The sequence below is a fragment of the Rhinatrema bivittatum genome, chromosome 2 (genome assembly GCF_901001135.1).
Source record: "Rhinatrema bivittatum chromosome 2, aRhiBiv1.1, whole genome shotgun sequence".
In the NCBI taxonomy this organism is placed as follows: Eukaryota; Metazoa; Chordata; class Amphibia; order Gymnophiona; family Rhinatrematidae; genus Rhinatrema; species Rhinatrema bivittatum.
The window spans coordinates 245,193,035-245,220,921 of NC_042616.1; the positions used below are offsets into that span (position 1 = coordinate 245,193,035).

Consider the following 27,887-nt stretch of genomic DNA (forward strand, 5'->3'; position numbering starts at 1 on the left):
AATGCACAACTTTGGAGATTGATGCAAAAGAAAGCTCTATTTCCGTGGCTTTTAACAAATCCCTACCTAACAAATTTACTGGATAATCTGGTAAATATATAAAAACTGACTTGTTACTTCTTTTCATTGTAACTGTATGCTAGTCTTAGCTGTCCTATATACCAGCTTATTCTGTCCTTCAAATCCTATCAACATTTCAATACCTGTGCTTCTGTCAGGATCAAAACTAACTCCTTATGAAGGGCTAAACACCTCTGCCATTTATCCTTCTTCTAATACTTCCCATCCTTCTAGATTACTGCACCTATTAATTAATTCTGGGAATACCAAGCATCACTTCCACTGGTTCTATATTCCACATCATCTGAAACCTGTTTACCACAGATACTTTCTCAGCAACTATTCTATCTAGAAATACTTTTCCCTCTTTCTGCTTATGTAATTCCTCCATTTGCCTAGAATATAACTTAATTGGGAGTTTAGTTAAATCTTCAGCTCCTTTACTCTTTTCTCTAGCATACAATGACAAAAAATGAGAAACATTTCTAACCATAGTTTATTTTCCAGCCCTGGTTACAAAAGAACAAAATGGCTGTAGATTTGGAACCCATATGCTGGGCATAGGCCAATGAGACCCATGTAATATCAAATTTAAACATTTAAAGTGTAACAAATAATACCAGCTGGGTGTACATAGCTTCTGTTTCCCCACAGATTCATGCTGCTGCTGCACTGTTCATAATCCTTTGTGCTCTAGTTTGTACACATTCCTTAACTGCTAATTAACAAGCTTGTTTAGTAATCTCTTGTGCTGCAAAGTCTGCAAATGTAAGCGAGATATTCCTCCTATTCCCTTTTCTTAGGTGTACACCCTGAACTGAAATCATTATACAGTACCTAGCCTACCTTCTGCCATATTTGAAAATCTTAAAGGCAATTATTTTATTACTCCTATGAAGCCCTACTCAGCATGTGTTGGTTTCCTCAACTTGCTTTACATCTATAATTTAAAAATCTTTAGGGATCAACAAAAACATTTTATGCAGGTAATATGCAGCTCTAATGTTATTTGTTAGAAAAGGCTATATCAGATAATTGACTAGTTCAGGTAAATATTGGGTCCCTGATGTATTAAGCTTATAGCCTGATTGAGTATTTCATAATCTAACTGTAGTACTCAGGATTAGAAGCCACAGTACAATACTTCTTAAATAGCAAAAAATGATACCAAGGTAGCTGATATCTTAGACAAACTGATTTATTGAGGCATTAGTCTAGAAGATGCCACCAGCCTCAGTCACTCCTGCTACCACAGAATACCACACCTACATCTCTGGAAGTCTTAAATACTATTATCCCAAACCAAAAGATCTTTTAATGCAGGATCACCAAATGTTTAAATACTGTACCAATAAAGGACAAAATGGGCTTTAGCAGCAATGCCAATTTATAAACCTATGAACACAGGTTGCAATATCGTATTCATTTGTTTCTCTCTTATAAGCTCTCTGCCCAGGTCCTTAGAAAAAGAGACGCTTAATATTTTTGTTCAACTCTCAGACTTCTGGACATTAAAACAAGCACTATTTTTTACTACCCAAACAAATGACTCTAATTACTAAAAGCTTGTTCTCGTATGTGGTAGGCATACTTTGAGAACACAGAACATGGAGTAGAAATACATTCCTGCCTTCCAGCCTCCTAGAGCTACATCTTCTTCCTATTCTACAATTAAGGAGCACAGATGTGAGTAGTGCTAAAGTTGTGCAAGTGGTCTCATTTATTTTTAAGATGAGATTATTGTGAGGCTCTATGCAAGTGTGATTTAATCTTATAATGGTAAATGTAGCTCCCAGAATCACTGGTATCTGATAAATAAATCTAAGCAGGTTACAGGGGAAAAATGTACTCCAATTTTTTTTTTAAATTGAAAGTGAGAAGTATTTTTTAGTTTCTTATCATACTGGAAAGCTAGATGCACACAATAATATTCATTAGCCAAATCTAAAACTGTATACTAATTGCCCAAAGATTCTGTTTTAAGAATTGTAGCTGGATTTGTAACATTATAGTATTCAGCTAATACCAATTCACCTAGTGCACTTAAGTCTTGTACTAATCACCACGCCCCAGAAGGTTTTAAAACTGGGAACAAGGGAGTATTTGTAAGGTGACCCACTAGATTCTATTATGCAGTGAAGCAATACCTTCCTGTGCTTCTCTGGCTAAGGGATATTGATGTCTCATAAGAAAATTAAATTTGGAATTAATTGTAATTGTCTAATAGGATACTATAGAAGTCAATAATATGGCTGAATATTTACCAAATATCATAGTGGTAAAAGAGATGTGAGCATGCCCTAAAAGTATTGTAACTTCATGGAAAGTATGTAAGACAATTAAAATCCCTGGTACATGTGCTTGCAATTTACAGATAGCTTCCGTACATACCACAACCCCTAATTCTGAAAATCCCCAATTTTCGCCCACTGTGTCCTATTACCCATATTGGAGCTTTACATCCTCCCGCTTTCTCTTTACCTGTCAACCCAGTTAACTCTCCAGCTCCCAGTGCCCTTTCAAGTGCTGAAACTGCTATAAAAATCAGACATAAAAAATAAAAAACCAGAGTGCAAATTATACTTTCCCAACACTTCGACTTACAACTTATACTATTGTTATTTTTCCAGTACACATTTTATTAACAAATATACAGACAAATAATTCACAATCACTCTTAATAAGTACTCCTTAAATAGAATGGTCTACAATAGGCGTCCCCAAAGTAGATAAAAAAAAATAGTGCACTGTTGTTTGCAATTGGCCAAAAAGAAATCTTTTACTTACCTAAAAAATTACATTTGCGAATTAATTATATAGACATGATTAACTACTTACAGATCTGTCTTCCCATGGGGTGTACTCACATCTTCGGGTACTACTTTTGTTTTCTTCCAGAAATCAGAAACCTCTGTTCCTAGGTATCACTTTAAACAAGAGTTTAACAAGATTCCCATATCTCGTCTGCCCATCCACACAGCTGCTTAGCGCTACAATCCTTACCACTCCCTCAGAGATCCTCTGTGCTTGTCTCATGTTTTGTTTTTTTAAATTCAGATACTGACCTTGTCTCCACCACCTTCACTGGGAAGCCTTTTCATGCATCTGCCACCCTTTCTATAAAGAAATATTTCTGTAGATTACTCATGAGTTTACCGCTTTTCATCTTCCTCTCATGACCCCCTCATTCCAGAGCCCCTTTTCCTTTGCTTTGATGTCTCTGAGGTATTTATATTATATATTGCCTTTCCTCTAGGGTATGTATGTTCACATCTTTACATCTGTCCCTATATGTTTCCTGGTTTTACACAAAAACTTGAAAAATAAATCCATGGTTAAAGAAATATGTGCAACTACATCACACTACTGTTGAGTTATCTGAAAATTGATCTTTCTTATAGTGTTTCTACTGTACTTCTATTTAAAACAAGAAATATAAGATTTTGAAAGTCTGTAGTATGTGTTCCTGTTTGTTGTGCTCTGTGTGCTTTATGACACAGCTTTAGCTGTGTCATCCTGAGTTTAAATGTTGTAACTTCTTATATGAAGTTATTGTGTGGCCCTTTATTTAATAAAAATGACTGTTAGTCCCCATTCACTATACTGAGCTGCTTTAATACCCGTCACACTGCTGTGCCTTTTAACTCTGAGTTTGCTAAAACTGGGGTCACAGTCTGTGTACTGTAAATAATATGGATGGACATTTTTACATTCCTTGTGGATATCATAATGACCACTTTGGTTTAAGGCAATTTTGCCATCTCCTGATGGAGACAGAGTATGCATGTCTCAGGGGATGTATTGAGACACCAGACCTCATTCCTACCCCCTCCCTCGGAATACTTTGTTACCCCAAAAAGCCAACTCTTATCAGTTCTTACCAGTTTTGATACGTTACTCCCCATGCTTAAGCTGTATCCAAGTTTTTCTCTCCCCCTGTTCTATGTAAGACAACTTTGTCACTGTTTTTTTTATGGTTGCAATGTAAACCGGAGTGATAATTAACTCTGTTATTTGAACTTCGGTATAGAAAAGTTATAAATAAATAAATAAGAAGGCTGCCGATTATTGACAAATGTGACATGTAGTTTTAAAACTGAATAAAGACAACAGATGGGAGAAACAATTCTGCAAAGTAGACATGAATGACTCTTATAATAAAAGTTTGCATATAGATCAAACAATATTTTTTTTAATTCAGAAATATGAGTAAAATGCCAGTCATGTCCATGTTTATTTATTTTTTATTATGTTAGAGCTGAGTCACTGAAAGATTCTGTATCCAAGCCTCCGCCAAAAGACAAGCCAGCAGTAGCCAAACCCAGCCAGCCTGTCAGAACATACTTCCCCCTGGGACCTGATTTTACCTTGAATGATAAAGTGCAGCCAGTCCGAACTGTGCAGATCAATCATGAGCCCACGCGAGAGAGGTACAGCGCAGAGGAGATTGAAGTGCTGAGGTGAGGTGCAGGGAAATTTGTCGGGGGGGTGTCCCACTTACATGCTTTTGTGGAACAGAAATCACAGTGCAGTCTGTATGCAGGAGTCTAGGTGTGTAAATAATGTTCATGTCATAAGCCATCCCCTTCTGTGGACAGGCATCGAGCCTCCCAGACACCTCCGGCTGATGTGAATGCTTGCAGCTTGTGTGTTCCCATAGAATAGCTCCAAAATTATTCAAAAATGCTAACCTTCCTTCCTGAGGAGAGATTGGACTGAAGTTTCAAAGGATTTATGCGCATAAAGCACAGGTTTGTACATGTAAATGAGCTTTGGAAAGTTATCCGGAAATGTATATGCAGAAAGGATTCCAGGTGTACTTTTATACTTGTTAGAGGCATTCTGGAGGGATGGGGGTTAGGGCAGGGAAAGCGTTTACGTGAACGTACATGTTTGCGCCCGCTCCCCAGCAGGCATACATAGATGTGCACGCATAGACCCATGCTAGGTTCTGCGCACAGCTACTGATTCTTAAAGCGGATTCACGTACGGACGACCACGTTGGAAATTGGCTTAAATCTGCAAGTACTTTCTACACACAGACCTCTGCCCTGAGCGTGCTGTTGTAAAATTATCATCTGTGAAGGTGTTTATTAAGGCATGTATTTACTTTTGTTTTATATGCTGCTCACCTCCACAAGGGACCCAGAGGGGCCTACAACATAGCAGAAATAGCAGTATATCAAAAATACAATAGAATATTCAACAACATCAAAACATAGTCAAAGCAGTAACTATCCATTCCCCACAAGGAGTCGGGACAGCTAAGACCCCTATTTCCCATCCCATGTCTATAGAGTGGCATGCTCCAGCCCCAGAGAGGACATGAGTATAAGTTGTTGTTGAGGTCCTGTTCAAATCTTTGAGCCTGTGCATTTTTGTTTCATTTTTCTTTCACTCATGTTGCCTGCGCAAATGTCTTCTTGGCAGCCCAGAATAAAGACATAAGAGGTACATTAAGTGTTTGCTACTTAAAATGACTTCTTTTCTTTCTACATTGATCTGTTCTCTCCTCCTTGGAAGCTTCTTTAAGGGAATATGTCTCTCCCTTGAGACGTCACAAACATTTGCATTCTGGGCGGGAAATGTACATACTTCAGGTTTTCTATGCAAGGGAATGGAACAATTTAATCAAAGGATGTCTTCTTGCACTCAGTCAAACAGGGATGGACAACCTGTGACAGTTTCATGTGTAAAATGTGGCTCTTGTCTTATGGCAGCTGAGTAGCCCTGTATAGGGCAGAGGGGAAGGACTGAAACAGGAAGCACACACAGTAGATCAGAGCAGAGAAAAGCCATTCTACTCCAGCCTCCCAACCTGACAAGGGGAAGGGCTGAAGCAGGGATCAGAGGGTTTTCTCTGCTTATCCCTGCTGTGCTACTCGCCTTTCTTCCCCCCACCACCATGGAGGGGGGATGAGGTTGGAGCTGACAGCCAACAATGAAGAGCCAGTCAGTTCCCTGCTGCAGCCCCCCCCCCCCCCCCCCCGCTGTCTGGAGTAGAGGGCTCTTCTCTGGTCTGGAGGGGAAGAGTTGGAGTGTACCCAGTCCCAGCAGTTCCGTGTGCTCCCAGGCTTTGTATTCAGCTAATAGAGGGGAGAAGGGAGTTACCCAAAGCTCCAGTCAGGCCAGAATAATTGGAGGTGAATGTAAATTGAATACTTTGAGGAACAGTGCATGAAGTGAATGCTTGCAAGAGGGGGTGAATGCTTCTGAGGACAATGACATAAAGGGGTAATTGTTGCAAGAGTTGGGAAGAACAGCACAAGAAGGAGCTTAAGCTGTGGGGAAGAAGGGGGGAGGGGGGGGTGAATATTGTTTCCCTTCCCATCTCCCTGAAGTCAGCAATAAAATTGACCTTAATTCCTCCCCAAAGTCCATGCTGCCACATTTTCTGCCACAGGTGCGAGGGGGGACCAGGGCCAGGATAGGGTATTGTATAAGAACCATGTTGGGGGGGGCGGGAGTAGTGGTGGCATGAGAGATCCAGGGATGGGAGTAGAAGGGATTTAAAAGAAAGTGGAAAGGAAGTAGAGGGATGTGAAAAGTAAGGGGCAAGGTAGTTGTGCAAAAAAAAAAGTGGTTATTGGGGGGGCAGGGTAAAAAAGCAAAACAGAAATGGTGTTGTGGTGAGGCAGGTGTGTGTGTGTGTGTGTGTGCGCGTGTAATGGTGAGGATTGTTGACCATCATAGGTAGTGAAAGGGAGAGGGGTAATTGAGTGAGAAGGGGTGATGGGACGGTAGAGAATGGAAGCTACAGATATGGTGGGGTGGAAGGGTAAGAGTCAGGGATGGTGATTGGAGGAGAGAGGATTTGAGAGAGACACTTGCAAAAGTGGTTGAATGCTTTTGGGGAGAGTAACTTGAAAAGGGGTGAATTTGGGGGGAGAGTTGGTGAGCCAGTAGGGGCAATAGTGGAGGTGAATGTGAGAGAACCAAAGAGGGTGGAAGCAGGGGGAGATACTGAATATAGAATAGAAGGAGGAATGGGGAGAGAAGTGTTAATGCTGGAGCCACTTAGCCCCTGTCGTTTGTTTTTGTGGGGTTTAGGGAATGTTTTATGCTGATTGAGAGAGAGTGATGGGGACGAGAGAGAAAGATAGACATTGGGCAAAGCCTAAGGAGAGAGAAAGAGGATGTTGGTCAGACATAGGTGGGTGGAAATAGGATGGGAGGACTGAGAGAGATACTGGTGGGGGGATTGAGAAATTGGGGGACAGGATGCGATTGAGAAAGATGGGTGGGATAATTGAGAAAGAGGACTGGCAGGAGAATTGAAAGAGACTGGAGGGAGTAGGATGAGAAGATTGAACAACTTGGTGAAGGGGACAGGATGGAAGGATTGCGAGAAATTTGGGAGATTAAGAGAGAGGCTATTGGGAACAGAATGAGATTGAGAGAAACTGGTGGGGACAGGTTTGGGGGATTGACAAAGAGATTAATGGGTGGATTGAGAGAGGGAGAGATTCTGCAAATAAAATAAATTGCTTAAAGGGCAGATCACAATAAAGGCTACATAAATATCGAGCTATACAATGATAAATACCTACCATGAGAAGTTCATTGTAAATAGCACACACTGTCCATAGCGTTTTTGTACTTGATAGAAACAAAAATGGTCAGCACAAATAAAGAAGTCAAAAACCATGCCAAAAAAAATCACATAACATTTACCACACTATCAAGTCAATCCAACAAAATCCAATAGGAGCGACGTATAGGAAGTAAGGGGAGGAGTTAGGAACATAAGAACATGCCATACTGGGTCAGTCCAAGGGTCCATCAAGCCCAGTATCCTGTTTCCAACAGTGGCCAATCTAGGCCATAAGAACCTGGCAAGTACCCAAAAACTAAGTGTATTCCATGTTACCTTTGCTAGTAATAGCAGTGGCTATTTTCTAAGTCAACTCAATTAATAGCAGTTAATGGACTTCTCCTCCAAAAACTTATCCAAACCTTTTTTAAACACAGCTATACTAACTGCACTAACCACATCCTCTGGCAACAAATTCCAGAGTTTAATTGTGCGTTGAGTGAAAAAGAACTTTCTCCAATTAGTTTTAAATGTGCCCCATGCTAACTTCATGGAGTGTCCCCTAGTTTTTCTATTATCTGAAAGACTAAATAACCGATTCACATCTACCCGTTCTAGACCTCTCATGATTTTAAACACCTCTATCATATCCCCCCTCAGCCGTCTCTTCTCCAAGCTGAAAAATCCTAACCTCTTTAGTCTTTCCTCATAGGGGAGCTGTTCCATTCCCCTTTTCACAACATAATGTAGAAAGCATCTACCAAAGCATGGAAAAGCTATATATATGTGTTCAAGAACATATAATTCAATGGAGGTTTAAACAGTAAAAAGAAAAAAAATGCGTAACATGTAAAATACTAATTATATGGTGTATTTTTACATATCTAAACTAAAACATAAGTTGCTCAAAAAATACAAAATCTAGAAGGATGCTATTTATGGTGAACTTCTCATGGCATGTATTTATCCTTGTATAGATAATGTTTATGTAGCCTTTATCGTGATATGCCCTTTGGGCAATTTTTTATTTTGTCTTGTTTGCAGAATTGTCCCTCCCGACAAAGCCACATGGCTCTTGTCACAGGACTGATCCTGTTTTCAATATCTGTTATAATAAATCTTGGAGTTTTTCAACCTGTTTAAAAAAAAAAAAAAAAAAAAAATTATCATTAGCCTCTGATTTGTTGGACAGATCCTTAAGATAAACAAAAACACAATAGATGCCTCAGTCTTATTTCAGTATTTATTAGAACAGAGATGTGCTCAATAATTGCCCGACTCAGGCCGAGTTTCGCAGCTCGTTGGCCGCTGCCTCAGGGGCTACAATCAAACCAAACAAGAATCATATTGAATTACATCAATAATCAAATAAAACCAACAATAAATAAATAAATAACATCATTAAGATCTTATAAATATTAAAAAAATTTTCAAATAATCAAAAATCTTTTTAAACAATAATTAAGATCTCAGATATCAAAAAATTATAATTTATAAAATATATGACGACAACACACATAATTAAAAGCTACAATTGTTTATATAAAAAATATCAAAGAGCATTTTTTACCTTGAACACTTCAAATTCTCGGTGGAACTCCACACAGTGAATTTCATCAGACGTACAGCAAATGTATGATCAACTAAAAAATGATTATTTACAATGTAAAACATTAAAACACGTTTCATCATTTATAATGTACATGTGCTATATCAAAAAATCCTATTAGAAAAAATCAATTAAAAAACCAAAAGAAAATGTCAAAAGATGTATTCTTTTAATAATAATATATATTGACAGCATCAATGTTTAAAACAATAAATATGCCTGTTTGAGACCAATCATGCTAAAAATGAAGCAAATATTCTTATCACCGATTCAGTAATGCAAAACATAAATATTAATTAAAAAATTTTTAAAAATTTTAATTTATGTAAATGCAACAAAAAATCGATTGTATGTATTTTTTTATTTTTTTATTTAAGTTTTTTTTATATACCAACATTCAGGACGATAGTCCCATCATGCTGGTTCACAAGAAACAGGGGTGCAATAATAATAAGACTTTACAATTTGAACAAAAGTGCAGAAAAGCAGTTACATATAACAAGGAAATCAATAACTTGGAGTGAGAAGGAAAATGAAGATCAGATGATTATATATATGTATAAATAGCATTGTATAAATAACATTGTAAGAGGTAGCTATTAATGTTATTAATGTATGAATGTACTAATGTATGAATGTACTAATCATGTACTATGAATGTACTAATGTACTATGTATGAATGTACTAATGTACTATGTATACATACATGTATGAATATATGTATGAATGTATGTATGAATGTACTATGAATGTACTAATGTACTATGAATGTACTAATGTATGAATGTACTAATCATAAAAGCAACGATAAATATATTAATCAAATGAAAATAGAATGTATCTTGATAGGGGCGGATTTTCAGAGCCCTGCTCGCGTAAATCCGCCCAAAACCGGGTGGATTTACGCGAGCAGGGCCCTGCGCGCCGGTAGGCCTATTTTACATAGGCCTACCGGCGCGCGCAGAGCCCCGGGACTCGCGTAAGTCCCGGGGTTTTCGGAGTGGGCGTGTCGGGGGCGGGCCCGAACCGCGCAGCGTTTTCGGGGCGTGTCGGGAGCGTTCCGGGGGCGGGCCCGGGGGCGTGGCTACGGCCCGGGGCGGCCCGGGGGCGTGGCCGTGCCCTCCGGACCTGCCCCCAGGTCGCGGCCCGGCGCGCAGGAGGCCCGCTGACGCGCGGGGATTTACGCCTCCCTCCAGGAGGCGTAAATCCCCCGACAAAGGTAAGGGGGGGGGTTTAGACAGGGCCGGGCGAGTGGGTTAGGTAGGGGAAGGGAGGGGAAGGTGAGGGGAGGGCAAAGGAAAGTTCCCTCCGAGGCCGCTCCGATTTCGGAGCGGCCTTGGAGGGAACGGGGGTAGGCTGCGCGTCTTGGCGCGCGCCGGCTATACAAAATTCATAGCCTTGCGCGCGCCGATCCAGGTTTTTAGCAGATACGTGCGGCTCCGCGCGTATCTACTAAAATCCAGCGTACTTTTGTTTGCGCCTGGAGCGCAAACAAAAGTAGGCTATTCGCGCTCCTTTTAAAATCCGCCCCATAATGTTTAACTAGAATACAATTGAATTCTTCAAAGAATGCATTTTAATATCAGGCTTAGCAAAAGGTTAAGCAAAAGAAAAATGTCGGGTGACAGGCACAGAAAAACCAGCCGCGTTTGGCAAAGTGCAAAGCAGTCACCCGCTGCTAAGCACTTTGCCAAGCGCGGCTGGTTTTTCTGTGCCTGTCACCCGATATTTTTCTTTTGCTTAACCTTTTGCTAAGCCTGATATTAAAATGCATTCTTTGAAGAATTCAATTGTATTCTAGTTAAACATTATCAAGATACATTCTATTTTCATTTGATATATTTATCGTTGCTTTTATGATTAGTACATTCATACATACAATCGATTTTTTGTTGCATTTACATAAATTAAAATTTTTTTAAATTTTTTAATTAATATTTGTTTTGCATTACTGAATCGGTGATAAGAATATTTGCTTCATTTTTAGCATGATTGGTCTCAAACAGGCATATTTATTGTTTTAAACATTGATGCTGTCAATATATATTATTATTAAAAGAATACATCTTTTGACATTTTCTTTTGGGTTTTTAATTGATTTTTTCTAATAGGATTTTTTGATATACCACATGTACATTATAAATGATGAAACGTGTTTTAATGTTTTACATTGTAAATAATCATTTTTTAGTTGATCATACATTTGCTGTACGTCTGATGAAATTCACTGTGTGGAGTTCCACCGAGAATTTGAAGTGTTCAAGGTAAAAAATGCTCTTTGATATTTTTTATATAAACAATTGTAGCTTTTAATTATATGTGTTGTCGTCATATCAAAAAATTATAATTTATAAAATATATCTGAGATCTTAATTATTGTTTAAAAAGATTTTTGATTATTTGAAAAAAACTTTTTAATATTTATAAGATCTTAATGATGTTATTTATTTATTTATTGTTGGTTTTATTTGATTATTGATGTAATTCAATATGGGGCGGATTTTAAGAGCCCTGCTCGCGGTAAATCCGTCCGGATTTACGCGAGCAGGGCCCTGCGCGCCGGTGCGCCTATTTTACATAGGCCTACCGGCGCGCGCAGAGCCCCGGGACTCGCGTAAGTCCCGGGGTTCTCCGAGGGGGGCGTGTCGGGGGGCGGTCCCGGTCGTCGCGGCGTTTTCGGGGCATGTCGGCAGCGTTTTGGGGGCGGGTACGGGGGCGTGGCTACGGCCCAGGGCGGTACGGGGGCGTGGCCGCGCCCTCCGTGCCCGGCGCGCAAGAGGCCCGCTGGCGCGCGGGGATTTACGCCTCCCTCTGGGAGGCGTAAATCCCCCAACAAAGGTAAGGTGGGGGCTTAGACAGGGCCGGGTGGGTGGGTGGGTTAGGTAGGGGAAGGGAGGGGAAGGTGAGGGGAGGGCAAAAGGAAGTTCCCTCCGAGGCCGCTTCGATTTCGGAGCGGCCTTGGAGGGAACGGGGGTAGGCTGCGCGGCTCAGCGCGCGCCGGCTATACAAAATCGATAGCCTTGCGCGCGCCGATCCAGGTTTTTAGCAGATACGCGCGTATCTACTAAAATCCAGCGTACTTTTGTTTGCGCCTGGAGCGCAAACAAAAGTAGGCCTATTCGCGGAGTATGAAAATCCGCCCCTATGATTCTTGTTTGGTTTGATTGTAGCCCCTGAGGCAGCGGCCAACGAGCTGCGAAACTCGGCCTGAGTCGGGCAATTATTGAGCACATCTCTGTTCTAATAAATACTGAAATAAGACTGAGGCATCTATTGTGTTTTTGTTTTCCTGACGGCTATCATAAATCGCCTACCTCTTTGTTTCCAGATCCTTAAGATATCCACGTTACACCGCCGGTCTCTTTGCAACAGATGTTGCCAATCGTTGCTGTGAAATATGTTAGCATCTCTTCTCAGTGTTTACTGACATACAATTTTCAAAGAAAAGCATTTAATATTGTGTATGTTCTCTCTTATGACCTAATATATTTCTGCTTGCCTTTGATATACAGAAGGACCTCAAAGATAAACAACGTTGAATATGTACCGTTCATGAGGGTTGATCTAAGGGAGCGCTTTGCCTTTCCCATGCCGTTCTCGTAAGTGAGCATCAGCTGCCAAGGCTTCTTGTTTCTTCTGCCTAATTTCTTAATAATAAGCTGCTTAGCAATCCATACCTAAAGAAGCTTTGAACTGTTCGTGTGTTGCTGAAATAGTCAAGCTTAGTAGCAACCTGAGAAACTTCTTCACTTCCTTTATCGCCCTTCAGATCAGTCCAGACAATTAGGTTTTTCTCCCCTACCAGCAGATGGAGATAGAGAAGAAAAGCTTTACTGTACTGCTGGTACATAAGACAGTGTTTTGACCCCATTGAAGGGAGGTGTGAGTGTGCTGGAAGATGGTTTCTGCTTCTAATTTTCCAGATAGAACAGGCTATCGAAAAGCCTATTTTCCCTTCAGAATTTGAACATTTAAGGCTTTCTAAAAAAAAAAAAAAAATACCCCAGATCACTCCAGATGCCTGTGTTTTGCCTCCCTATCAGCAGATGGAGACAGAAGAAATGCTTTACTGACACTGCTTCTTAACCTAGTGTGCCACTGCAGTCCCTCAGTATTTCCAGAAGTTGTAGAGGTGTAAAACTTGCTTTCCTAGCGTGTAGCCAGATGGACTCAGGACCAATGGGTATAGTGCTCTTCTGCTAGCAGATGGGAGACTGAGTCAGATTTCAAAGCTGAAGTCACTCTAGATATACCCCTGCAGAAACCTCAGCTCTTCAGTATCTCTCCGACTCCTAGCAGATGTGGACACTATCCCACACACTAGAATAGTGTTAAGAATTACAGTAAAGAAAAATAAAATTTATCTTGAAGATCGAGCCCTGCTCTCCTGCAGTGAAACCTAAGGGTCCCTCCCCCAGTTGAGAATTCCTGAGGTGATTTTCAATATCCCTCAGAGGTGTGCCTTGTTCCGGGAGCTGGTTCCTGGCATGGACTTAGTCCCCAGGGTAGCTGAAAGGTAGCAGGTGCACAACCTAGCATGGTGGTGAAGGTAAAGCCCTTTTCCCCCCCGCAGCTGGAGACTGTCCTGGCCCTTGATCAGTACGCGCCGACACCAGGTAAGCAGAAAACTTTAAATTCAGGTCTCTGATTTCCGAGGCTTGGATTGCCATACCGATTCGATTTCTTTTCCGGCGAGTTAAAAGGGAGCACCGATTGGGTTGAGCTAGGTCCCGATCCGGTACAGGGGTCCACGAGGAGACCCTCGGGGGCGCCGGCACCATCTTCCCTTCTCGACCGGTGGTATGCACGGGGCAGGCTGGGTGGCCGATGTGCCTAACTTGTGTGCGTCCAGTACAGCCGCGCACACAATGGAGCGCACACATCTACATGCACAGCCACGTTTACAATTACACGCGTGCATTGAAGCTAGAAGCAGTGGCACCAGCACCCAAAAAGGCCAGAAGGAATTCTCTGTGCACAGCCTGCCACATAAGAGACGCGCAGCCTGAACTGGAGTCCTGCCTGTGCTAGCATTGCGAGGAAGCCCAGGGGGAACCAAAGCCTGGTCCCTCACTGTCTAGGGATGGGTCCGGAACTACTACAGACGATAGTTCCCCGAATCTATGCATCTCTGATATAGCCTGTCCACAAGAGGGCCCCTCAGGGGCTCCTACACAGACTCCCCCTGGGGTTAACATGGACCCAGGGACCTTCTTCTGGTTAGAATTTTTCCAAGGGCTACAAACCTTCGTTCAGGCGCAATCAGCCCCGGCTGTGCCTCAGGCTCAACCCCTGCCAGAAGTACAAGTTCCTCCCGGCCCTGCTCAGATGCCTTGGGATATGCCTCACCTAACCAAGAATTTCCCTGACAGGGATCTAGATACCTCAGATGATGGCGACTCCATGGAATAAGGAGAAATTCTTCCAGGCCTGGAAGCATACCGAACCATGCTTTGCTTCTTCCACAAGGATGAACTACCAGCCCTTGTTTCCCAGACTCTGCAGACTCTGGATATTCCAGGAATGGACCTGATGGCGGAACCAAAGAAGAACTCCATCCTGGTGTCCCTTCGTAAAGCCTCATGCTACTTCGCAATGATGGAAGCCATCCAGGAACTCATCGACCTGGAATGGGATGCCCCGGAGGCCAGCTTCAGAGGAGGTCAGGCCTTGGAAGCCCTATACCCTCTAGAACCAGTGACCAAGGAATGCCTGTGTTTCCCAAAAGTGGACGCCATGGTCTGTGCCGTCTCTAAGCGAACAACGATTCCCGTTGAGGGAGGGGCTGCATTGAAGGATACTCAGGATAGATGACTGGAATCCATCCTTAAGCAGGCCTTCGACGCAACAACAATGACACTGCAGATTGCCTCCTGCTGCGCACTGGTGGCACGTTCCTGCTTGCTCCTCTCGAGAAAGGCAAAAACCTCTGGAACGTATACCGGTGAGATGATGGAACCTGCAGCAGCATTCCTGACGGATGCAAGCTCAGACCTGGTGTGCACCTCAGCCAGAGGCGTAGCCTCGGTAGTTGCAACCAGAAGACAACTATGGCTACGGAATTGGTCTGCTGACACGACATCTAAAGCGAATCTCACAAGGATACCCTTTAAAGGATCCCTCTTGTTCGGAAACGAAGTGGAAAAGTTAGCCAGCAAGTGGGGCGAATCCCCAGTGCCTCGGCTACCAGAAGATAGGAGTAAAAGATCTCGGCGTCCCTCTCCCAGAAGAACCAAGGGCAGAGGCTCACAACGCTTTACACCTTACAGGAACTTGCAGTTCCAGGCACCTCATCCCTCCGGAAGGTCCCAGCCCTTTCGGAACAGACAGACCAAGAGAGGAGCATGCCCGGAGGCAGGCTCCAGTCATGCTCCACAATGAGAATGGGCCGACCCATCTACAGGAAGAGGAAATAGGGGGTCGATTTGCCCTCTTCTACTAAAGATGGGTCGAGATCACGTCTGACAAATAGGTTCTAAACATCATTCGAGAAGGTTATTCTCTGGAGTTCCACAGCATCGCTCGAGACAAATTTATGATGTCACCCTGCCACTCTCACACCAAGAGACTGGCAGTGGAAGCCAACCTGACAAGACTACTCAGTCTGAAGGCAATAACTCCAGTTCCCATGCCCCAACAAAATACGGGGCGCTATTCCATCTATTTTATCATCCCCAAGAAAGAAGGATAATTCCGACCCGTCTTGGATCTCAAGAATGTCAACCGTCATCTGTGGATACTACACTTCCGCATGGAGACTCTTCACTCAGTCATAATGGCAGTACAACCAGGAGAGTTTCTGGCCTCCCTGGACCACTCCGAAGCCTACCTTCACATTCCGGTCCATCAAGATCACCAGCGTTTTCTATGCTTTGTGATACTGGGCCACCATTACCAGTTCCGAGCGCTACCTTTCGGCCTAGCGACCGCTCCCAGAACATTCACCAAAATTGTGGTGGTCGTGGCGGCAACACCCTTACCTGGACGACTGGCTGATCAAGGCAAAGTCTTCGGAAGAGAGCCGACAGTTGAATAGCAGAGTCAAGAGCCTACTGCAGGAACTCAGTTGGGTCGTGAACACGGGCAAGAGCAGTTTGCAGCCCTCTCAATCCCTAGAGTACCTGGGGGCCCTTTTTGACACCAAACAGAACAAAGTCCTCCTCCCCCGAGGAGAAGGTAACTGATGGAACAATTACGACGATTGATGACCAATGCACACCTCAAGGTATGGGACTATCTTCAAGTCCTCGGCCTCATGGCATCAACCCTGGAGGTTGTCCTGTGGGCAAGGGCCCATATGCGACCGCTCCAGTGCTCCTTACTGTCTTGATGGAACCTACTGTCCCAGAACTACTCAATTCGCTTCCAACTACCGGCTGAGGTATATTCTCAACTCCAGTGGTGGCTACAGGAAGACCACCTAAGCAGAAGAGTAAGCCTATCCCCACCGAACTGGACCTTGCTCACCACTGACACGAGCCTGCGAGGGTGGGGAGCCCCACTGTCAGGAACTGACTGCCCAGGGACAATGGAACAAGGAAGAGGCGAAATGGAACATAAACTGCCTGGAAGCTCGAGCAGTCAGACTAGCGTGCTTGCAATTCAGCCACAGACTTCGAGGCAAAGCAATTCAAGTAATGTCGAACAACGTGACAACTGTTGCTTACATCAACCGCCAGGGAGGAACCAGGAGCCAGCAGGTGTCTCTGGAGATAGATCCCTTCTTGGCATGGGCGGAGATAAACCTACAAGGAATCTCGGCCTCCCATATCACAGGAAAAGACAATGTCTCAGCAGACTTCCTCAGCAGAGAGAGCCTGGACCCAGGAGAATGGACGCTGTTGACCACAGCCTTCCAACTTATAGTAAATCACTGGGGCCTCCCAGCCACGGACCTACTGGCCACCCGTCTCAGTGCCCAAGTTCCCAAGTTCTTCAGCTGCAGACGAGAGCCACACTCCCAAGGGATCGACGCTCTCGTCCAGACTTGGCCAGAGGAAGACTTACTGTACTCCTTCCCCCCCCCATGGCCACTACTGGACAAGGTCATCCGCAAGATAGAACATATCACAGGGGATTAGTTCTACTAGTGGCCCCGGACTGGCCAAGACTACCATGGTATGCAGACATGCAAAGACTCCTTGCGGGGAACCCTCTGTGCCTACCTCCACACAGGGACCTTCCCTGATTCTCTACGAAGATCCGGCTCGATTCCCTCTTACGTTCTGGCCCTTGAGAGGATTCACCTGAAGAAGCGCGGTTACTCAAAGGCCGTGATTGACACCCTGCTCCACGCGCGCAAGTTCTCCACATCCCTGTCTTACATACGGATCTGGAGAGTTTTCAAAGCCTGGTGTGAGGACTGCGGGATACTTCCGCGGACAGCCAAGATTCCCATAATTCTGGAATTCCTACAGGATGGTATGAAGAAGGGGTTGTCACTCAACTCTCTCAAAGTCCAAGTAGCCGCACTGTCCTGCTTCAGGGCCGAAGTGGACGGTATCTGGCTATCAACCCATCCGGATTTGACCCGCTTTCTGAAAGGTGTTAAACAATTCCAACCACCCTTGAAGTGGCCGGTGCCTCTATGGAATCTCAATCTATTATTAGATTTCCTAGCTGGGGATTCCTTCAGACCAACACGCAGTCTGTCACTACGCCTTGTAACGTTGAAGACTGTATTCCTGGTGGCAATATGTTCAGCTCTGCGCATCTCCGAACTACAGGCACTTTCCTGTCGGGAACCGTTCCTTAGGTTCTTGCCTGGAACCATACAGCTGTGCACTGTCCCCTCCTTTCTACCGAAAGTGGTTTCCCAGTTTCACTTAAACCAAGCTATCACACTACCATCTCCAGATGAACATAAGGACTCTGAAGACTCATGCCTTCTTCGCCACCTAAATGTCTGCAGACTCCTAGTATGGTACCTGGAAAGATCGGAACTGGTGCACAAAACGGACCGTTTGTTCGTCCTTCACAGCGGGAAGAAACAAGGAGAAGCGGCCTCGTGGCAACCATAGCCCGCTGGATCAAGGAAGTAATCAAGGCAGCCTACATAGAGGCAGGGAAGCCCTTACCATTACAGGTTAAGGCTCATTCTACAAGGGCCCAGGCAGTTTCTTGGGCAGAAACCAAGCTACTATCGCCCGCCGAGATCTGTTGGGCGGCAACATGGTCCTGCATACACACCTTTTCCAGGTTCTACCGCCTGGATGTTCAAGCCTGAGAAGACGCAGCCTTCGCAAGGGCAGTACTAAGTGGGCCATGGGCAGCCTCCTGCCCTGTCCGGGAGTAGCTTTTCTACATCCCATTGGTCCTGAGTCCATCTGGATTCACACTAGGAAACGGAGAAATTGCTTACCTGATAATTTCGTTTTCCTTAATGTAGACAGATGGACTCAGCATCCCGCCCACGGCTGCCCCAGAAAAGGAGAACCTCGGATAGCAAACCTCGAGACTAAGCAAATACGGGTAAGCTGCGGCCTACCTCTAGTTCAAGACACTCACAGTTTATCCGTTGTCGGCGTTAATTAGTTGAGTGCACTGGCGGTCCCCAGTTTGGAAATTAGTTAAACCAGTTCAAGTTTTAATCAAGTTTAATCAAATTATTTAAGCAAAGATATATCCACAATGGCTTTTCAAAGAGAATACTGAAGAGCTAAGGTTACTGCAGGGGTATATCTAGAGTGACGTCAGCTTTGAAATCTGACTCCGTCTCCCATCTGCTAGCAGAAGAGCACTATACCCATTAGTCCTGAGTCCATCTGTCTACACTAAAGAAAACTAAATTATCAGGTAAGTAATTTCTCCAAGTCTGGAGTTAGAAAAAAAAAAGTTAGGAGTAGTCCTCCCTGGAAGTCATCAGGTGCCTGGCAGGACCATCCTTCCCAGTAGAAGGAGGCGAGCAGGGGGGTTTGGTGGCCTTTTTCTGGAGCTCACATCTACATTCATGAAGGTTTTTAGACAGATGGTGGTCCAGTTTCCTCAATGCCCTGGACAGCCCTTTCTATCCAGCAGTGCACTCGGCAGCAGATTTCAGGAAGATATTTTCATTGTTTATTTATGAAGTTTAAAAAAAAAATAAGAGGCTGAGAGGGCTGGTGTTGGGATTTATCAAGAGGAGAAGAGGGCAGCATTGTGTTTTCTACAGGTGATCAGTGACCCACCACTAAGACGGGGTGCCCCGTTGGTCAATACTTGTCCCATTGATGAGGGGGCTGATATTGCTTGGAACAAATAGGCAGCATGTATGTCATGGGCGAAAATGGTGCTAGCTTAGGATAGCGGCAAGAACTACAGGCGCAACTGACTTCGGTGGGACTGTGTGTGTTCTACAGCTCCGGGAGAGAGGGCTACTGAAATTGATCTGTTTCAGAGCTGTTGGGGAAAATAAAAATTAGATCATTGGAGGAGGGGGGAAGCACCGCAGCTGCACTAGCAAGCGGAACGGCAGCCATTTTGGTTTCAGGGGTATCTGCACAAAAGGAGATACAAGGGATTTCCCCTCTTCTCTATCCCTGGCTGTTTCATGCACCGCAGAGGTACCTGTTGACTCTGAGGGCACTGAGGATCTCCAGGAGTTTTGAGTAGCTGCAGGTGTTTTTGTTGGAGTTTGTGTTGCTTCTCCATGAAGTGTTTCTCGCCAGGAAGGCAGCAGTGGAGAAGTATTGTCAACCTCAAGAGAACCCACAGCCAACGAAAAGGCCAAAGTTGGACACTGGGAGTATCCTCGCAGTGCTCAGCACGGTAGGACAGCAGAGCAGATCCAGGAAGGACTGAGTCTCTGAAGGGGTGGATGCCCTGGCAGAAGGGGCTCTAGAGGGAGACTTGCTGCCTGATCTTTTGTATCCTGAGGAAGTTCCGGTAGCCGAGGGTGATAACCCTAAGGTAGTGAGGCTATTCAGAAACGAGGAATTATGGCCTCTAATTTTATAAGGGTTGAAAGAACTGGGCATTAAGATACTGCAAGAGGAGTCCAATCATGAGGGAGTGGATCCTGTCATGGATGGCTTGCGGGGTCCAGCAAAAACCTTCCCTTTCCATAAGTCAGTAAAAAAGTTTGTGGTCGGGGAGTGGGATACGCTAGAAACCAGTCTAAAGGTGAGGAGAGCAATGGCAAAGTTATACCCCCTACCGGAGAAGGTTCTCTACCTTTTGATGCTGCCGAAGGTGGATGCATTGGTCTCTGCAGTGACCAAGAAAGCAACCATCCCACTCTGAAGGACGCGCAGGACCATAAATTAGAGAATCAGCTCAAGAGGATTTTTGAAGTTTTGGCTTTGGGCATTAGGGCGACTGTGTGCAGTAGCTTCATGCAAAGAGCATGTTTGCGCTGGGTACAGCACTCGCAGACAAAGGAGGCATTCCCTCCGTCTGCAGACAAGCAAGCGGAACATTTGGAAGTGGCGGTGGCCTAGTGGCGGATGCTTTACATGATTTGATGAGGACCTTCTCCAGGATTATGATAGCAGTTTCAACCAGAAGACTCCTATGGTTGAAGAATTGGTCACCAGATGTCTGGTCCAAATCTCAGCTGAGTGCTCTGCCCTTCAAGGGCAAGTTTCTGTTTGGAGAGGACTGAGAACAGTTGATAAAACACCTGAGAGAGTCCAAAGGGCATAATTTGCCTGAGGGTAAAGCGAAGAGGGGCAAAAGACCCTTCTCTACTCTGTTTTGCTTTAGTAACAATAAGATATTGGCAGATTAGAGGTTCCTCCACACCTTGGAGACAAAGCACAGGTAGGGCGCAGTCCTTTTGGGGCGGGCGGAAGCCAGCCCAGGAAAACTCCAGTTAGGGAGTCGGGGGAACTAATACCTCGCAATGAAATGAGGCCGGCCCACTCTTCTTCGCAGGCGCCCAGAGAGTGGCAGGCTCTTTTTTATGAAGAGTGGGCCAAAGTCACAGTGGACCGATGGGTACTGGAAATAAGAGACTAATTACGCATTAGAATTTGTTCAGCTGGTTCAAGAAGCATATGGAGTCTCCCCTTGCAGATCCCTTGCCAAGCAGGTGGCTGTTCGCAAGGCGGTAGGATGGTTGAGGCACCTGGAGGCCATAGTCCCGGTTCCTTGAGAGGATCAGGGAAAAGGTAGGTATTCCATCTACTTCATGGTTCCAAAGAAAGAAGGAACTTTCAGGCCGATTTTAGATTTCAAGAATATGAATGTCTCGTTTTCGAATGAAAATTCTGCAGTCAGTTATGGTGGTGGTCCATACAGGAGAGTTCCTGGCATCCTTGGAATTGAATGAAGCATATCTGCACATACTCATTCGACTGAAGCATCAGGTACAAACAGCTCATTTCTCTCGGAGAATGAGTCCGATCTCTGGAGGCTAGAGTCGCAGACCTGAAAAAGCTGACACAGAGGTATATAGATGAGACCTTCAGGGACATAGGAGCCAAGTCCCAACTCCAGTCTGGCAGTCCTGTGCTGCCTTGGAGGAGGAAGATCTCATGATTGGAGACTATCAAGCTGGTGCAGCAGGAAATGATCATGTAGCAAGGAACTGTTCTCCAGGTGGTACACTGTCCTCTCACATCGAGGATGTATCTTCCAAGGCTACTGCCCAGGAGGGAAGGGCTAGGTCAGCCATCATAGTTGGTGATTTGATTATTAAGAATGTAGACAGCTGGATGGATGGTGGACGTGAGGATTGCCTGGTAATATGCCTACTTGGTGTGAAGGTGACGGACCTCACGTGTCACCTAGATAGAATTTTAGACAGTGCTGGGGAGGAGCCAGCTGTCATGGTACATGCGAGCACCAACGACATAGGAAAATGTGGGAGGGAGGAACTTGAAGCCAAATTTAGGCTCTTAGATAGAAAGCTGAAATACAGAACCTCCAGGGTAGCATTCTCTGAAATGCTCCCTGTTCTACGTGCAGGTCTTCAGAGGCAGGCAGAGCTCTGGAGTCTCAATGTGTGAATGAGATGATGGTGCAAGGAAGAGGGATTCAATTTTGTAAGGAACTGAGGAACCTTTTGGGGATGGGGGAATCTTTTCTGAAGAGATGGGCTCCTCCTTAACCAGGATGGAACCAGGCTGCTGGCACTAACTTTTAAAAAGGAGATGGAGCAGCTTTTAACTAAATCAAAGGGGAAAGCTGACAGTCTCACAGCAGCGCATTGTTCACAGGGAGGTATCTTCAAAGAATACTAATGAAGCATTAGAGTTAGGGCATCCCAACAGAGAGGTTCCAATAATAAGAAAAGTAGTCCAAGTGTCTATAATTAAAAACTCAACTGAGCTAAAAGATTCCAATTTTTCCCTATCAACTGAAAAGCAGAATGTTAATACAAACAAAAAATACACTTTGAAATGTTTGTATGCTAATGCCAGAAGTCTAAAAAGTAAGATGGGAGAATTAGTGTATAGCAGTGAATAAGCTTAATTGGCATCTCAGAGACATGGTGAAAAGAGGATAACTAATGAGATAGTGCTATACCAGGGTACAAATTATATTGCAATGACAGAGACAAGCATCTTGGTGGAGGGGTGGCGCGTTATGCCAGGGATGGCATGGAGTCCAACAGAATAAAGATCCTATATGAGACTAAATGCATAATCAAATCTTTATGGGTAGAAATCCCTTGTGTGTTGAGGAAGAGTATAGTGATAGGAATATACTGCCGTGTTCCTGGCCAAGATGGTGAGACGGAAAGTGAAATGCTAAGAGAAATTAGGGAAGCTAACCAAATTGGTAGTACAGTAGTAATGAGAGATTTCAATTACCCCAGTTTTGACTGGGTAAGTGAAACATCAGGACATGCTAGAGAGATAAAGTTCCTGAATGGAATAAATGACAGTTTTATGGAGCAGTTGGTTCAGGAACTGACAAGTGAGGGCGCAATTGTAGATCTAATTCTCAGTGGAATGCAGGATTTGGTGAGAGAGGTAACAGTGGTGGTGCTGCTTGGCAATAGTGATCATAATATGATCAAATTTGAATTAATGACTGAAAGGGGGGACAGTAAGTAAATCCATGGCTCTAGCACTAAACTTTCAAAAGGGAAATCTTAATAAAATGAGAAAAAAAACCACCCCAACTAAATGGTGCAGTTACAAAGGTAAAGAGTGTGCAACAAGCGTGGACATTGTCAAAATATACCATCTTAGAAGTGCAGTCCAGATATATTCCACGCATTCAGAAAGGTGAAAGGAAGGTCAAATGATTGCTAGCATGACTAAAAAGTGAGGTGAAAGAGACTATTTTATCCAAAAGATCTTCATTCAAAAATTGGAAGAAGGATCCATCTGAATAAAACAGGATAAAGCATAAGCATTGGCAAGTTAAATGTAAGACATTGGTAAGACAGGCTAAGAGAGAATTTGAAGAGGTTGGTTGTAAAGGCAAAAACTCATAATAAAATCTTTTAAAATTATATCCAAAGCAAAAAGCCTATGAGGGAGTTGGACCGTTAGATGATCGAGGGGTTAAAGGGGCACTTAGGAAAGATAAGGCCATCGCAGAAAGATTAAACAAATTCTTTGCTTCGGTGTTTACTGAAGAGGATGTTGGGTAGATAACCGTTCCAGAAACAGTTTTCAAGGTAATGATTCACATGAACTGAAGCAAAACACGGTGAACCTGGAAGATGGGGTAGGCCAAATTGACAAACTGAAGAGTAGTAAATCACCTGAACCGGATGGTATACACCCCAGGATTTTGAAAGAAATAAAAAATGAAATTTCAGATCTATTTCAATTCATTTGTAACCTGTCATTAAAATCATCTATTGTACTTGAAGATGGGAAGATGGTCAGTGTAACCTGATATTTAAAAAGGGCTCCAGGGGTGATCGGAGAAACTATAGACCGGTGAGCCTGACTTCAGTGCTGGGAAGAATCGTGGAAACTTTTTTATCTATATAAATAAAAATGTAAATGTTCATTTGTTCAAAATCTTAAATCTCTGAAAGTTCTTCCCCGAAATTTTGACACAACGTTGCATTCGAATACGCGCATGTTTTTATATACCTATATTATATAGATGTCACACCTGTGACAGGTAAAAACATGCTTTTTTGGAAAAACAGCGCCATCTGTTGGACGTACAAGCAACAAACGCTATCTACAATATAAATGGGCTCTGACCGACAGCCCGTAAATGCGCAGTAGAGAGCAGCTCTACCGCGCATGTGCGGACCATAGAGCTCTGCGCTACATGCTGGGTGTCACAGAGGGGAGGAGGAAAGGGCAGACGAGTCGCCGCTCTGAGAAACGGCTCAGCCCGTTCCTCCCCCGCTGGGGAAGGGGGGAGGGAGTAGGGACTGCCGGACAGTTACACACAGGAGGAGGAAAGGGTAGAAGAGTCGCCAAGCCAGTCCGTCCACCGCCGGGGAAGGGGGGGAGGGAGTTGGGACGGCCGGAGCAGAGCAAATGCAGTAGAAAGCGGCTGTCAAGAGATCACAAGCAGCTGCAGCCTGCAGCAGCCAAAGCACAAAGAGCTGAACAGAGAACAGCTTGCCTTCCTCCCCCGCCCCCTGAGTCCCGCAGATAAGGAGAAGCCAAGTAAATATCCCACAACTGTGGGGGGAGGGGGAAGGCAGTGCTGTCAACCCGCCCGTAGGTCTCAGCCGCCACGAGAAGAGTTTACATGGGCATCGCTCCACCCCCACTCCCAGCAAAGCACCGTGATGAAACTGAAAGCCTGCTCCCTCCTCCCCAAGCTCCTGATCGGATTTCTTAAAGGCACAGGTCTCCCAGAAAGAACAAAGTAAGCTAGGCAACGTGTCCCGAATCTGTTGCAGTGCCTGCCGCCTGCCCTTTGCGAGGGGGGGGGGGGACGGGACAGAGTTTTAACTGTGTGAGAGAGAAGTGTGGTAATGTGTGCTGAAGGCGAGTGTGAGTGCCAGAGAGAGGGGGAGACTACGTGAGGGATTGTGTATGTGTGTGAGAGGGATTGGGCGTGCATGTGTGAGGGACAGAGGGAGAGTGTATGTGCAAGAGAGAGAGGAAGCCTATGTAGGGGGCTGTATGAGAGAGAGATTCTCTCCCCCCCCCCCCCCCAGCTCTCCACTTATAGGTTACAGTGGAAGGGGTTCAGTGTAGAGGGGAATGGGAGAGCAAAGGAGTTGGGGCCTGTAAGGATAGAGTGAAAGGGGTCTGAGCCTGTCCCTCCGCCACCAGGGAAGGGGGGAGGGAGTTGGGATGGCAGGACCATTACACCTCGCGAGATCCCCCTCTGCCACCGCTACAGCTCCTACCACCACCGCCTCTGGCCCTTCGTGGTGCTTGGGGGGGGGGGGGGGGGGAGAGGAGCAGAGCAAAGACGTAGGAGGAGAGGGGACAAAAATCTCGCCCGTTTTAACGGGCTTAACGGCTTGGACTAAATATTTTACGATTACATTTCAGTGTTTCCGATTGCATTGTTAAATTGAATTTTCATAGATTTCGATTTATTTTCATTTTGATTTAATTATTTCGTGTGACATTGCGTTGGACTTGAGCGGTGTCGTTTACCATACCGTTCATTTACTGAGTATAGTTTGTTTTTTTCTTTTTTCATTCTTTCATTTCTAGAATTATCTAGACACGGATTGCTTCTCACATGGACAATTATATGTTGTGTGTTCTAGAGTCAGCAAACCAGACAATCTCTATATCTGCACAGACAATGGAACAACAAAAAATATTGTATACCCACAAGCATTGTGAAATTAAACATATTCGAAACGTGCGCTTTCTCTTTTCTTTCTTTTCCATTTAACCAGACTGAGCCACAGCAACGCGTGGCCGGGTACAGTCTATCGTAGTGGCTTTCTTGGGCCAGTCTGTAACGAGGAGTGGAATTGGAGATCCCGGAATGGGTGATAGTAACCACCGATGCCAACCTTTATGGTTTTGGGTGCAGTGTGTTAGGGTCAGAAGGCTCAAGACCAATGGTCGGAGGAGGAGGCCTCATGGTCTATCAATCAGTTGGAAACGAGAGCAGTTTGGTTAGCATTGCTTTCATTTCAGCCACTGTTTCACAGTTGAGCGGTGAGCACCTTATCGGCCAGTGCAATGACTGTGGCTTATATCAACCATCAGGGGGAGACAAAAAGTTGAATGGTCTCACAAGAGGCTCAGGAATTGTTTCACTGGGCAGAGCTACACCTGTCAGTTCTGGCAGCGTTTCCCATTGCTAGGGTGGACAGCGTTCAAGTGGACTTTCTCAGTCGGAAGAGAATAGACCTTGGAGAATTGGAGCTGACAGAGGAAGCGATGCTTCTCGTTCAGGCCAGGTGGGGTGTGTACCCCTCATGGATTTGATGGCGTTGAGACAGAATGCTAAGGCATCCTGATTTTTTTGAGCTGCATGTGGGAGTATGGAGCAGAAGGGATAGGTGCTCTGGTCCTGCCTTAGCCAACGGGGATCCTTCTGTAGTATTCCCTCTATGTCCCTTGGTGGGCACAGTGAGTCGAACAGAGAGGTATTTGGGTGACGTGATTCTCGTGGCTCTGGAGTGGCTGTAACACCTGTGGTTTGTAGATGTAGTAAACTTGGTTGTGTATGAGCTGTTAAGATTTGGACACCTTCAGAAAGTGCTGCATCAGAGTCCAATATTTTTGGAACAGGTGAATTGCTTTTGTCTCGTGGCATGGCTTTTGAGATGGAAAGGTTATTCTGAGAAAGTCATAGCCACTTTGCTACAAGCTAGATGTCCATCTGCATCCTGGGCTTATATTAGAGAGTATTCGAGATATGGTGTCTGCAGCAGGGCATACAGCCAACCCAGGCGTCTGTCTCGCATATTCTGACATTCTTGCATAGAGGTCTGGTGAAGTGACTGGTTTTTAATTCCCTTTGGATGTAGGTAGCAGTCTTAGGCTGTCTTCGAGGTAAGGTGCAGGGAGTTTCTCTGCCTTCACATCCGGTTGTGGTTTGTTCTCTTCGGGGGGGAGGAGGAGGGGTGAAGCATTTACACCTCCAGTGAAGATGTCTCTTGTGGAACCTTAATCTGGTTCTGCGGGTACTAACATAGAGCTCTGTTTGAACCATTGAAGAGGGCGTCTCTAAAAGATCTAGCCCTGAATGTGGACTTTTTGGTGGCTATTTGTTCTACCAGAAAGATTTCAGAACTTCAGTCGTTATTGCGTAGGGATGTTTTTCTGCAGATTTCGGAGGAGGGCGTATCATTGCGCACAGTGCCTTCCTTCCTGCCAAAGGTTGTGTTTACCTTTCATCTCAGTCAGACAGTGGAAGTCCCTGCAGTTACAAACTTGGATTCATCTGTGCCTCATGCGGAAGAGCTTCATTTGTTGTATGCACGTCGAGCTTTGTTAAGGTATATTAATCTTACCAACAGTTTTTGGAGATTGGATCACCTCTTCATGCTTTGGAGTGGACCAAAGAAAGGGAGTAAGATTTCCAAGGCTACTTTTTTGTATGGTGGCTAAAGGAAGCAATTGGATTGGCGCATATTTTCAAGAGTTGGCCAGTGCCTGAGGGCCTGTGGGCTCACTCGACTCTGGCACAGGCAACCTCATGGGCCAAGTGTCAGCTTTTGTCTGCGAGAAATATGTTGAACGGCTACATGAATATCGCTGCACACATTCACCAGACTGGATATTCGAACTCCAGACTCAGCTGGATTTGGGTAGAGTGTGCTGCGCGTGGGGCTATCACATTCCCGTGTGGTTTAGGGGAGCTTGGGAACATATCGGGCATCTGGACTGATCTGGGGTATGAGCAGG

At 44.7% G+C, this 27,887-nt stretch overlaps 1 protein-coding gene across 1 annotated transcript in view; it reads left to right on the forward strand.

Annotated features, from left to right (window-relative positions):
• The window catches only part of CAPN7 (calpain 7), a 141,326-nt gene that overhangs the window by 34,556 nt on the left and 78,883 nt on the right, over positions 1-27,887 (forward strand). The window contains exons 5-6 of the mRNA XM_029589351.1: positions 4,317-4,520; positions 12,717-12,803. Coding sequence (XP_029445211.1) covers positions 4,317-4,520; positions 12,717-12,803 — 291 coding nt within the window. The remainder of the gene's footprint in view (positions 1-4,316; positions 4,521-12,716; positions 12,804-27,887) is intronic.